The sequence below is a fragment of the Pleurodeles waltl genome, chromosome 11 (assembly GCF_031143425.1).
Source record: "Pleurodeles waltl isolate 20211129_DDA chromosome 11, aPleWal1.hap1.20221129, whole genome shotgun sequence".
Lineage (NCBI taxonomy): Eukaryota > Metazoa > Chordata > Amphibia > Caudata > Salamandridae > Pleurodeles > Pleurodeles waltl.
Window position 1 is genome coordinate 264,632,786 of NC_090450.1, and position 13,667 is coordinate 264,646,452.

The 13,667-nt window shown below is 42.4% G+C and overlaps 1 protein-coding gene across 3 annotated transcripts in view; it reads right to left on the bottom strand.

Annotated features, from left to right (window-relative positions):
• LOC138265631 (ephrin type-A receptor 3-like) overlaps nt 1–13,667 on the bottom strand; it is a 451,343-nt gene that overhangs the window by 139,075 nt on the left and 298,601 nt on the right. For all 3 annotated transcript variants that reach the window (XM_069213518.1, XM_069213517.1, XM_069213519.1), the window contains exons 7-8: nt 12,032–12,194; nt 8,524–8,632 (exon numbers count right to left, since the gene is read on the bottom strand). In XM_069213518.1, coding sequence (XP_069069619.1) covers nt 8,524–8,632; nt 12,032–12,194 — 272 coding nt within the window. The remainder of the gene's footprint in view (nt 1–8,523; nt 8,633–12,031; nt 12,195–13,667) is intronic.

The window sequence follows — 13,667 nt, forward strand, 5'->3', positions numbered from 1 at the left end:
AATGGCACAGTGAAATCTAGTAAATTTCACTGCACCATTTTTCTGGGCCTCCCTATGTGGGAACGCCTCCTTGCATACATTATGCCTGGCGCATGCATAATGTGGCACAAGGGTTTACAAAGTGGCACAATGCTTGCATTGCGCCAATTTATAAATTCGGTGTGTGAAAAATGCCACCTTAATTCCACATTTGCATCCAAAAAATGATGCATGGTGCAAGGTGGTGCTAGGGGCATCACAAATATGCCCCTCTGTTTGTTTTCTTCTCTTTCATATGTATAATATGCGTGGCAACATGTGGGCCTACAAAAAGATGTGGTCGGCTGCATCAATGCCCTTTTTTTTAATATCTTCTGGTGATTCTGCACTGCATTTTCCCAATGCTGTGTAACAATGCCAAAAGGCATTGGCAAATACAGGAAGTCCCACAGGTGAGACCCATTGGCTTTGCCAATGCCTATTCAGTTTTTTGGCCCCTTGAAAATTTCTCTTTCTGTTGTCTGGATAGTACTATACAAAGGAAACATGTTATTCAAGAACCAATGGGATGAAATAAAATCAACAGAGAAGGCAATTCTGTTGGGTTACCTGCCTCCAGTGGTGGGAAAAGTGAGAAGGCTGACGGAAGTTACCGAGCTGGAGAGCGTAAAGGCATTTCTAATTAAGAATGCAGGGCTCCTACGTAGTACTGTGAATGGTGACAGTGTCAATAATGGATGTTACAAAGCTGTCTGCATGGATGTATATTTGTTTTTCCAATAGGTGATTGAAGAGTCCATGATACTGGATTGTGCACTTCAATTGAGAGTTCAGAACTGAATAAGAAAATGCTACTTCAGATAAAGATATTTCCAAGAACCTCAACATGTATAAAATATGGTGAGACTAAATGCATGTGCTCCCTTGTGCCATAGAAGTAAATTTAGGTCTCCAAGGCCTCCTTGATGTCATTTCCAGTCTGCTACTTTTTCCCCTTTATAATGTTGACCCATACATTCACCCTACCTGGTTCTGATGTAGTATGTAGGTCCCCTCATAAACACTATCAAATGGTAATCATGTGTCGCCACATTAGTAGTGTCTCATCTATCTCAGGAGATGAAAACTACAGGCCGTTGATGACCATGGATTTTATTTTACAACTGATTCGTACACCATTTCAGGTCTGGGCTGGTGCAGCTTTTACCACCCAACCTTGGTGTGTCTCAATCTCAAAAGGGCATCGCAACTATGAAATGCAGAAACCTACATTTGATTAACGGTCACACAGCTTTGCTGCCACCTGAACTCTCTTACGTGTGGTATGAGAATAAAAACGAATCATTTGTTTTTTTTGTCAGCAGTTAAAGGTACACCTGTTGAGATGAATTTTTCACAATATGTATCCGCTTAATTTTTACACCTCCTTGGTCAGTCTGTTGGGTTTCTCTTATTTACTGGAGATTGATAATGCTCTATTGCAGCATGTGATAGCTGCTAACTTATGCAGCGTGTGTATGCCCTTAAGTGACAAGGTAATATAGAAAGCTTCAAATTAAGTAAACAATCTGTAAATAAAATAAATAAGAGAAAACAAATAAATGAATGAAATGAAATGAATAAATAAATAACTAAATGTATAAATAAATAGGGGGAGGGAGCTTCAAGAATCTTGAAACCTAAAGTGTACAGTTCTGCTCAAAGCACTATGACTCCAACAATGGGATGTAATATGGATATCAGTTAGGTGACCCCTAGAGAAGTGTTTCGAGAAACATCTTGATGTTCCATCTCCATACTCAAACCTGGCACTCAATGTGGGAAACAACTGAGTAAACTGCTTACAACAATATTGTTATGTCTGTTTAAGAGCAAATGTAGATTGGTGCAAACGCTTGAAATATCTTTATTAATGTTGGTGAACAAAATTATTATTTGGAAATGTTAAAGAAGCCACCATACAGATGTTCCCCCATTTTCTGTCCCCATTTGGTCTACTAGCTGCTGGTTTTTACCCCAAACGTGCATTGGGGCCTGCTAATAAGGCCCTAGTGCCAGTGCTCTCTCCCTAAAAATGATAAATATCAATTGGTAACCCAGATATTGGCAAAGACTTTAACCCCGATATAAGTCCATTGTAAATGGTACCAGGGGTCCCACGGCATGGGAGTTAAAGAGGACACCAGGGCCTAAAGCACTGATTGTGCCACCCTGAGTGACCCAAGTAAACAGATGACAGCAGTCCAGCCAGTGCAGACTGCATGAGCAGAGCAAACTACTCAAGCTCCACTTTGCCATCACCATGTGTGGCAAGGTCAAAGCACTATATAAACATACAGCATTCATCCCTAAGGTAGGCCTCCTGCCCCCAAGAGGCAGGGTGCATTATATTAAAGGTGTGGAAATATAAGTACAAGCATATATGTCCCTATAAAAGCTTCTTTTGATTAAGGGCTACTTTAGGTGGTCAGGGGGCCATAGGCTAGCACTGGCTAGCACCTGGACATCCTGAGGATGCCAACTCCATTATGGTCCCACAGAAAAGTGTCTTGTTTTGTATCAAACAACCAACTTGTTTCATCAAATCTGATTTTTTCTCAAAGTCAGATTTAATGTGGCATGTCCCCAGGTGGCTACCTTAGAGAGTACCCACCTGGTTGCCCCAGCCTTTCCAGTGCCCTGGCAGCGTGATAGTTTGTGCAGGCAAATTGCATTCCCAAACCAAAGAATCACTGGCCATCGAGCTCACTGAGAGATCTACCAAAAGAAAATGGTCAAGTGGATTGCGGAAAACGTAGCCCTCATCCCCAGCAAGTCTAAGGTGACTACTCTTTTCCCCCGGACTCCAGAATAAAATCGAAGGCTGTGTTTGCTACTACAAGGGCTTGTTGGTGGCCAGGTGAGTTACCCCAACCTTTGTTCTATGCTGTGCCTTGATTGAACCCCACAGTAACGTCAACCCATCACCTCAGTGGCCCTGTTGTTGAGATTTTGCATCCCCTGCCTCACCAGCACCCTCCAAGCAGCAAAACCAGCATTCCCCGCTCCCACGTTCAGCACCAGGGACAACCAGAGCAACTCTGTACTCAGACTCTAAGAGGCAGGTAAAATTCAACTGACTATTGGAGTCTGGTACAATGACCTGCATCACCTCTACTCTCAGTGAGGTCCACTGAACTCGACCAACAAGTGACCGATTGTCACTAGTGGATTTTTCCATTGACCTCAAAGTTAACATTTTGCAACTTTTGAATGAACTGATTTATTTTTCCTTCAAAAATCTATAACTTCGGTTATACTCATCTGTTTGTCTTCATTTTGGTGTCTAACATTATAGAAAAATCTGGTCTATTTTTATAAATTGGGTTTGGATTTATTTCGAGTTATGTCAATTACTTAGTCTATGTAGGTACTCTGAAATGCTTAACTTATGTGCTTCTAGTAGAACCTGAATACTCTGTGCCAGACAGCCAGGGCTGAGCTAGGGATTTATTAATGTGAATCCAACAGATCCAGTTTGGGGTAATGTGAAGGTAATATACAGTGAAGCCCATACCATCCTCACTGCATAATACTCCACTTTCCTACAACTGTACTGAATCAACTGTCAAAATTATTTCTGTAAAAACTGCTCAGAATAGTTGAAAATATTTTGAGGCACTCAGACGTCTTCTGTGGCCTTGTACACACAAATTTACATTTAAAATGAAATTAAATGATAAGGTAACGTATTTTGAAGGTAAAAAAAAGGTTACAGGCAGACAAGTACCTCAGGACTTGTCTGGGGGCCCTGCAACTCTTGTGTGTTTTGTGATGAAGTGAGGCAATTCAGAGACCACCTGGCTATTGTACCAATGTGAGATTTTCCAGGTGAGTTGCAAGAAGTGCTTATTTTGAGCCTGTAGTTGCAGGTGGAGTCCACCGGCACTCATTTTTGGGGATGGCCACTTATTTTATTCATCAGAGATTGACACAGAGCAAGAGGGAGACCAAATACAAAAAAAAAGCGAGAAAGAAAAAAAGAAAAGATTAGTGCCAAAGGAATCAGATAAGGGAGCATGGATTGAGTGCTGCTGGATGAAAGAGGCAGGAGGTGGAATCCAGACTACACAGTCGTATATTCAACATGAGACAGCGCAAGGCATGGGCTTCTGAGTAAACCTTTTGTTCCCTGCACTTATTCTTTTACAAATTAAGCACTTGCTGCAAAGAGGACGACTGGTGTTGCCATCACTATACCATGACCCCAATTCCTAAATTAAGTCACAGCTGATTTCAACATTTGTACCAGGGCAGGTATTGTTTTCTAGTCACTTAGTGAACCTGATTTCCTGTCCTCATGACAGCCTCAAAGGGAGAACAGGGTGTGAGGGAGGGGCAGGTTAGGAATTTCTAAGGCACCGTATCGAAGGGTCACAATATTGTGAGAAGAAGATCGAGCGAGGGCCAAAAAATCACAAGGTAAGTTTGATAGATGTTCTATACCTATACACATATGCACACCTTGGTGATATATATATATATATATATATATATATATATATGTGTGTTTTTGTTTTTTTCATGGTACATGTGGAGTTAGGAATCGAAACGCACACTTTCTTCCGTGCGCTTCCTTCTTCGATATTTTGTCCTTCATTATTCCGGTAACGATATTGTGACTGTTCGATATTTCCTAGTACACATCTTCACAACAAGCACGCACCCTGTCTCTGCTGTCAGGCACGGCGCACGCACCAGACTTCAGGAATAAGGCGTATGGCGAACATTTTATTTCAAGATAAGAAGGAGGTTGCCAGGGAAGGGAGCAGAACGGAGTGTCTGATAACGTTTTTCCATCTCAGTCACTGGGTCGTCCTGCTCCTGCGGAATGGCCATTAGCCTCATGACGAGGACCTTTTCAGATTTGGAGTATGAAGCCCTTTCAGGCAGACGGGCTCCTCACACCTGCTCTCAAAGTGCTTTTCAGAACTGTGTGTTCTGATATATTACGCTTCCCTGCATACCAAGGAACTGCCAAGGGCGCAAAGCTCCCGGGAGTAAATATACAGTTCTGATAGAGCTGTCAGAGAAAAAATGTTCGGTTATATTCAAAGGGAGAGGAGAGGGAGGGGTGAGGGGAGAGCTCGCGCGCATGAAGAAGAGAGGGATAGGGAGAGAGCTGAGACGAGAGCTCGCGCGCATGAAGGAGAGAGAGAGAGATAGGGAGAAAGCTAGGGAGAAAGCTGAGAGGACAGGGAGGGGTGAGGGGAGAGCTCGCGCGCATGAAGGAGAGAGAGATCGGGAGAAAGCTGAGAGGGAGGGGGTGAGAGGAGAGCTCGCCGCATGAAGCAGAGAGGGAGATAGAAACCTGAGAGGAGAGCAGGCGGGTACCAGGGAGGGAGAAATAGAGCAGGGTGGGTTAGGCGGTGAGAAGGGAGGGATAGGAACAAAGTAGGGAGGTGCAGGAGGTGAGCAGGGATAGACAAGAGGTAAAGATGAGAAAGGAAGTTGGCAGGGAAAGACAGAATACAACGACCCAAAAAATAATATTTGAGAGGACCTAAGCCCAAAGCACTGATATTTATGAGGTGAGAAGGGAAATATAGGGGGTGAGGGGTATGAAAAGACGTGAACTTGGAGACACTAGGGAGGGAGAAGAGAGCGAGAGAAGGAGGGGAGATATTTGCTGTGGAGCTAATGAGCATGATCTGAGGGAGTTGGAAGTGAAAAGTCAGAAATAATGTGATTGTAAAGTTGAGAAAAGGAGGGTTTGCGTAACAAAAGATAGAAAGAAAGAAACGAGGAAGTTAAAAAAATCAGGCGGCAATATTGAGAAGGAGATAATAATGTCAAATCTTGTAACTCTTCTTTTCTCGGAGTCAATATTTTTCTTTTCTTGCCCTAGGTTGTCTGTCCCCATATCCTCTCTTATCTTTGTGTCTCTTTCAATAAATCTCCCTTTTCACTTAGCAGACCCTGTTGTGGATGTTGCTGCAGGGGTTGCTAAATTCTGCAGCACATAAAAGTAAAGTTTGTGGGATACAAGAGCAAACTGAGATATGTCGCATTCACCTCCCCCCCAAACAGTCTTCCATTCCTGGGGTACAGCCATCTGTCTTTCACACAAAAGTGAACACGCCTAAAGACAATGCAGTAAGCATCTGTCCACTCTTATCTTGCTTTTAATTTTAGGACTTTCCTGGTGTTTGTGAGCTCTAACCCCCCTAGTTGTCACCATTAACTTTGTGGCTTCCTCCTTTGAGATCCCCTCTTCCCTCTCTGTTCCCCGCTCTCTCCTGCACTATGCGTATCTGTTCACCTCTCTGTCCTCTAGTTATATATCATTCTTTGTGTTTAAATCCCTAAATCCAATTCTCTCCAGTAATGATGTCACCCTTTGTCTCGGTTGCACTCAATGGTGTCGCAAGGCTCTTTCCAGTGCTTTGGTGTCTGGCACATCTCTTGGACCACCCCTCCCCTCCACTCATCCCACCGGACCTCCAGAGTATATAGCCTGCAGGGCCCACCTGAGCTGCCTGCTGCTTGGGAAGCCCACTAGCTCACTGCGCCCTGTCGCAGAAGGGGCTACCGGCCTACCACGCAAACCAAGCAGGGGGCTGAAGCAGAGCAATCTAAGAAGCCATCTCAGAACTAACTCCCACAGCGCCAGAGGGATTATTAGCAGCACGGATCAATAGGGCAATCAGGGAGAAACACAGCTTCAGCAAAGCTACAACACTGGTCTGCACGGCGCCGGGCCAGCTGGGGACGAAGTGGGGCAGATGTGCGCGCAGGCAGCCATTATTATTCATGGCCATGAGATGACGTAGACTTACAGTAACTCAAACTAGGAATGGGCTGTTTTTACCTCAAAAAAAACAACGGAGAATTCCATCCCAAACTCGGAACATCTGTTGATTTAGCTTTTCAGTGATGATGGTTCGCCTTACCCGCATAGCTGTTGCCAGATATGTTAAGGTCACTCATGGTGCTTACATTTTTGGTCTTAAAGTCCTTCATCAATGTATTTTTTTTTTTTTTTAAATGGCGAATCTCTCATTTCAAAATAGTTGAACATCAGATTTTTTGCAAAAAAATATATTGCAAACGCTACTAAATTTGTGTGACTTGCAGCTTCTCTGTTTTCTACATAATTAAGGATTATCACGATAATCATCTTCTGCATAACCTGAATAATTTAACCAAAACATTTTTCTTTCTATATCAAAGCAACATAAAGTTACTAAAACATAGCTACATGCGTTGTTGCTCAGTGGAAGGCCATTTGCATTGGTTGTTTGGTGTCATTTCTGCTGCCTATGTCTGTATTTGGGTGTTACACTGATAAAAGACGAGGATACACCTTTGCCCGGGCAGCGTTAATTTGGGTACAAATAACAAAATAACTAAGTAATACGACTACAAAATATGCCACATTGTGCCACTATAATTTGTCTTTTTTGAAGCATAATTTAACCAACCACACACATAATTTGGTACTCCCGTAACACATACTTCCAGTGGCCCATTGTATTGCCAGGGGCACAGCTTTGCGGGGGTGTTACACTCCCCTAATACATGTATTTTCTGAAACATAGTTGGGTACAGGTGCTGTTAGTCGAGTATTGTGAACGGTCACTCGAATTAAACTAGAATTGTTCACAAACATACAGGAAAACACAGACATACTCTCTCCCTTCCTGTTTTGAAAGTCCTCAAAAATATTGGTTATTTTATAAAATATATTTTTTTCTCTTTTCGTACTCCTAGCAGTCTGCATACCTTCCCACTGCCACTTAGGCCCCTCTCATGCACTCTGCTTGTCCTATAATGTGTTTAAACATTGTATGCCAGCCTGATTGTTTGAAAATCTGAAGCTTACATCCCCTATTCTTACTGACCAAGCTACACCCCTGTGTATTGCCAGCCCCACTCCTCTCTGTTTAAATGACTTGACAGCATTATTTTTAGAGATGCAAGTAAGATGTCATAGTTAAGGATCTTCGATTATCAGAATCAAGAGTCAGACCGACTCTAAAGAAACATGGGATAAGCAAGCTGTTCTAGAGGAGGCACCGCAGTGTAAGGCATGGAAAGGGGGGGATAAGAGAGGAACCCATATATGTATTCCAACACAATACAGAGTTTCAAACATAATGTAATTCAGCTAGAATATCAAGACCAAAATATCAGCTGCCATAATATTGTGATGGTAAGCATCTGTAGCAAAATCTAGATTTACTGTGCTTAACTCTCCAAATATATTGAACATGACTATATATATCAAGGCTAGTAAATGTGGATTTAAGAATAGTAAAAGTATAGTAAGGTAGCTGGATGAATGGGTGGGAGGGTGGATGCATGAATCAATGGATATTTATCTACACAGTTATATGATATTAGATATGTTGGTCATGATATTGTTGAAGGTCAATATTTAAAACTCAATATTGGAACATACAACGGCACCTGTGTGGCTATGGACACTCTACCAATAGTGGTAAGTTATGACATAGAGGTTAATTCTCCATGTGGACCTGAACATGTAATTCGAGCTCTTACCTCCCGCTGACAACGAAGCAAGTAACCAGGAACACCAGGAGGACAATTCCCCCTGCAATAGAGATTGCCAAAATGGTAGCCTGGTTTGGGTCTCCAATGGCGATCATGTCTACAGAACAAAAAAACACACAATCACACATCAGTTTAACTCTACTCACTTAAGGTTTGCTTGAAAATACATCAGGAAATGTCATATGATTACAACATCAGAATTTATGCACATTGCAGATTTCTACCAGCAAGGAGATAAGGTTTGTATAGATTTGTGTGTTGGAAAGTACTCTTGACAGAAGGGGTTAGATAACCATAGCAAACCTACCCTTTGCAAAAACGACACTACCTCATCCAGGCTATCTGAGAAGAAGGCTGGTATAATCATTGCATCCCCAGAGGGCAAAAAAGTAATCTATAGTTTGATTTCATACTGACCAACCTCACAGGGGCAAGATCTGTGTGTGCCTGCCCTGTTTTTGTGGTGAAACTTAAAGCTAAATGTTTCCATCATCCACCCCCACACAACTTGAAACTCTGTTCTACCTGCCTCACGTATGGCTGTATGAAGACCCCTCAGCCAGACCTGGAGACCTGATGAGTGACCCAGAGAATCCTGAAGCACTTCAGAAACAATTTGCCAGATATGGTGGTGAGCCAGGTTCTGCCATTAAGTGCAGGTGAACTATGTGAGGAGCATGATCCACTGCACACACATTTTCTGGTTTGAGTATGGCCCAGAGTGACATTGGTCTGGGCCATTATCATTCTCTGGCCAGTGTACCAGAAGAGTTCCCAGGCCACACTTGGATAGCTTCTGGCCCTCTGACACTTAGAAGGGTCTCTGGCTTGCTAGCTCTCGAAACTGCCAGCCTTGTGCCACAGGCCCTGAGTTCATAGATGGGCCCCAAGATAATTTTGTGGGCCTCCTTTTCTCCTATATATTGCTACCAACACTCAATCAATTATCTTTAGCAACTTCTCCAAATAATGTCTCTCCAAGGTCAAACTGAAGTAATCGACCACCAACTCATCCACACCTCAAATCACTAGAATTCATCATATTATGAGTTTCTCTCCCTCCTGACCCACATCATGAAGACAATACACACTACCTGGTATCAACTCTCAATCCTACTAAAGAAAATCACACTATAGCTCCTCCACCTCATTCAAAACCATCATCTGAGTCCTGGTCCTCTCCGACCTGCACAGTGAAAAAGTCATACTCTTCAACATCGTCAACACCCAAGTGGCACAGTGAAGACAGCTTTGATCACTGCTATCCTTTTTGTCACTGAATAAGCACAGATGACTACATTATTCTGCCTTCGGAGGAACATCAGTAGAAACCCTTGCAAACTGGCATATTCTTTAAATACTGCTGTATTTCGTGCAGTAATGACTAACACTGCCCCTTCCTGACTATAAAATGATAGAAGCCAAACACATGGATCTCAAGAACTTCAGGAAATTAAAGAGCACTAATCAAGCCCTGTCTATGTATACACCAAGGCTATTAAACACTACTACAGAAGTGGTTAGGCTTCCTCACTCACCTTTCCATCTCACAAAGAAGACAGAAACGCATCTCTTCAAGGAGCACCTCATCCACTAGGCCGACCTAGACCAAGTACAGCACTCTGCTGCATGTCAGCTGGCTTCAGGCTTTATATGTAGCAAGTTATACAAGGATGCTTACATATGGAACACACTAAAGAATATAATAAAAGTGTGCAGGGAAGCCATTCAAGGGATGGGATACTTAGAAAATGATCTATAAGAAAGCGTTTTAGGGAGAGAATGCTCCATCATCAAGGGAATATAGTACAAATAGAAGAATATAAAGTTAAGAGCGCACAGGGAGTGGGACCTACAAAGCAATGAGTATACAAAGAATGATGTATTGGAATGTGTGTAGAGAGAGGGTGTTTTACAATGATCCAAACCGAATAACCCATTGAATTTGTGATTCATAAAACTCTGCCCTGCCAATCCAAAATATGTATCTTGTTGAGGTATTGACGATCTGGTACATATCTACATGAGGATTTTACTGCATGAGAAACTGCACACACAGAGGGTTAAACAGGAATTGCAAGTCAAATTATACATAGGTAATGCATGTGACATGTGTACTGCCTATCCCTTCTCTCCAAAACACTCAAGTTCCTTGCCTGTTTATTCTTCTCTTCCTGACTATAATCCTTAATGATCCGGACAATAATCCCTCCAGACTGTCCCTGTTCCTAGTCGGTCCCAGACTGCACAGGATTACATCTCTTTGCACAAATCCTCTGTCTGTCTATAGTTACATCTGAAAAACTAAGCCCATTGGGAGAAGGGATTGAGTAGGCGCAGTGGTGCTTAGCTGAACATGACTGGTTCCATCAGCACAGTTCACATACACTCTCTTGGCTCTCAAATCTCCTTTTTATTAATGTTCAGATGCTTCTTTATTTCAGCCTGACTTTCTCTCAAAGATGACACCATAAACTGGCTCTTATTAGTCCTCTCCCCTTATGATTTGGTTCTTGTTATTGAGTCCACAATGGTTAATATATCTGTTAATGTACAGTTATGGCTACACAGTATTGTTTATTACTCAGTAATGTTTTATAACAATTTAGCAATCAGTCAGTCCCCTCTCCACTGACATGATCTCACCCAGTTGTCCATTCCCCCTTACATCCATCCATCTGTCCACCAGCTTGCCCGTCCATCCATTCATCCATCATAGTGATCCATATGAAAAAGTAATACATTTCAGGAGTAAATGCAGAATTGTTCCTTTCGCTAAAGAGTGAGTGATACCAAAGGCTAGTTGTGACTGTAATGATTCTCAAGTCAATTTAGATGTAATACGGGTCCAAGGCAGTACCTAGAAGAGAAGAGTTGTAGCAACAGTGGACATACGGGCATGACATGACTCAAACAGTACAAGAGAAGGATAAGAGTATGGAGGTATGGCCAACATACCACAAACTCTAATGAAACAGAGGTGTGATTTAAAAGAGGTTCCTGGTTGCCATCTCTATGAAGAGAATGCTAGTGGTGGAGGCCTGTCAGGATACAAAACTCCAGTGGTTAATTTGTAAGATAATTAGTGCCCAGAAACCCTTGGTCAGTGAAATTAAATGGAATTAGAGTGAATGACAAAGATTTGCTATCTTGAATACACTACTAGACACTCCCTGCCCCTTTATCTCACTCATGGAAGTTATTGTTTTTTCCCTTTGTGACTGTTTTTTCTTCCATCTCTTCCTCCTTCAATTACTTTTGTGTTTTGTTTCTCTCCTACTCTTCAGACATTCCTGAAGATGAAAAATAAGTGTCAGGTCCGGAAAATGACTGCTGCTGTGTCCCACCAGTAACCACTGGCTCAAATTAAGCACTTCAAACCTCTGTGTGGAAAGTGGCTGAATTGCTGAGTGTGTCTCAGGTGCCCATACCTCTGAAAGGTGTGCCTAGAAAAGGGAAGAGTTAATGTGCTGCACTCGCAAATGGTGGGACTTACCTTCATTGCTGGTTTCAAGCTCTATCTCCCCTCCATACGTTCCAAAGCCACCTTCAGTGTGAGCACGGACCCGGAAAACGTAGATAGTCCCTGGTTTCAAGCCATCCACTGTCATGATGTTGGATCTGGTTTTAAGAACGGTGTAATTTTGCTCTTTTTGATTCTGTCAATAAAATATACAAAATTAACAATCAGAATTCTGCATCTTTACAGGATCTCTCCTCATCCATAATAGATGTGCAAAGAGAATGATTTGCTTGACAATGACCCCTCCCTTTCCCACTTTTCAAGTTAAGGACATGAAGAGCCTTAGGATATAATATACTTGTGATAAGGCAGACGGAATATCCATCATGTCTGTGATGAAGTAACCCATCTCAAACTCTAAATCAGGCTCCAAGGCACTGGAGAAGAAGCGTGCATCACTTGTGCCAAGCCAAAACAGAGGCAGAATAAGTACTTCTGCTTATAGAATATATTTGACGACTGTTCATTAAATAAACACGGTATATATAGTAGGAGTGTGAGAAATTGTGGAACATATGCATTTTTTTGAAGTTTAAAAAAAAAAAAACATTTCGAAATTTTAAAAGTTTGAAAACTTATAAAACTCAAGAAAGCCATTTAAGAACCTATTTTAATCAAAATAATTTGCAGAGACATTCTCCCACAAATGTATTTAGTTTTGGCAGAATGTTTCACTTGCATGTAAAGCTGTGCGAAGTTGAGCAATTTAGTATTTTTTACAAACTGCAAAATTGTCAGTCTAGCACAACTGTTCCTATGCGTTTTTAATACCGCACATCCCTATCGTGAAGTCGAAAGAATAAACTAAAAGAAACATTGAATTGCGTGTATTAAAAGAGACCTTCCGATGACACTGAAGATGGAAATCAAAGGAAAATAGATCATTTATAAATTGGAAAGCGGCTAGTAAAATGCAGCACATAGTCAAATCTAATGGGTGACCAACACAGTATCCTGCCAGGTGAAAGGGAAAACGTTTTTAGCAAAGCATAGTACTGAAAGCAAACAGCTTTCTGTTTGTACACACAATACAAGCCATCATCGGACTTCTTTGTGAAAACGACCTCTATGCAGTACCCTATCGTACTTCTGCACTTCCGGTCTCCTCTCCGGCTCCCGTGATTCTTGGCGCCCAGAAGACCAATAGTGCGCATATGATCCTCGTATATGCCTGGTAAATCTTGCCTAAGAGGCGTGAGGATATCTAGGGAGCCCACTGCAAGGAATGGTGAGGGTGCCCTTCGTAATACCTCGAGCTGACAAGCTGAACTCCCCCCGCCCTTTAGGTATGGTGTATTGCCCAACTCCCCTGCATCACGGGGGCTGCGGGGGAGTCAATTACGCCTCTGCCTTGCATTGCATGCTCTGAATATGTTGCCAGACACATGTCCTGATGTTAAGACGCACCAAGGCATATGCTTTAATGTTCCCTGGACTCACTTTACTCATCTCCATGTTTTCACTCGTCTTCTCGTTACCCTTCCATCTTCTTCCCTCTCTCCACCTCACTCAACCTTTCCAGTTAGTCCCTCTCTTACACCTTCTTACACCCTCTGTCACCTCTTCCCCGCCTACCTCTCTCCTTTCGACGCTCATACAATAAATTCTT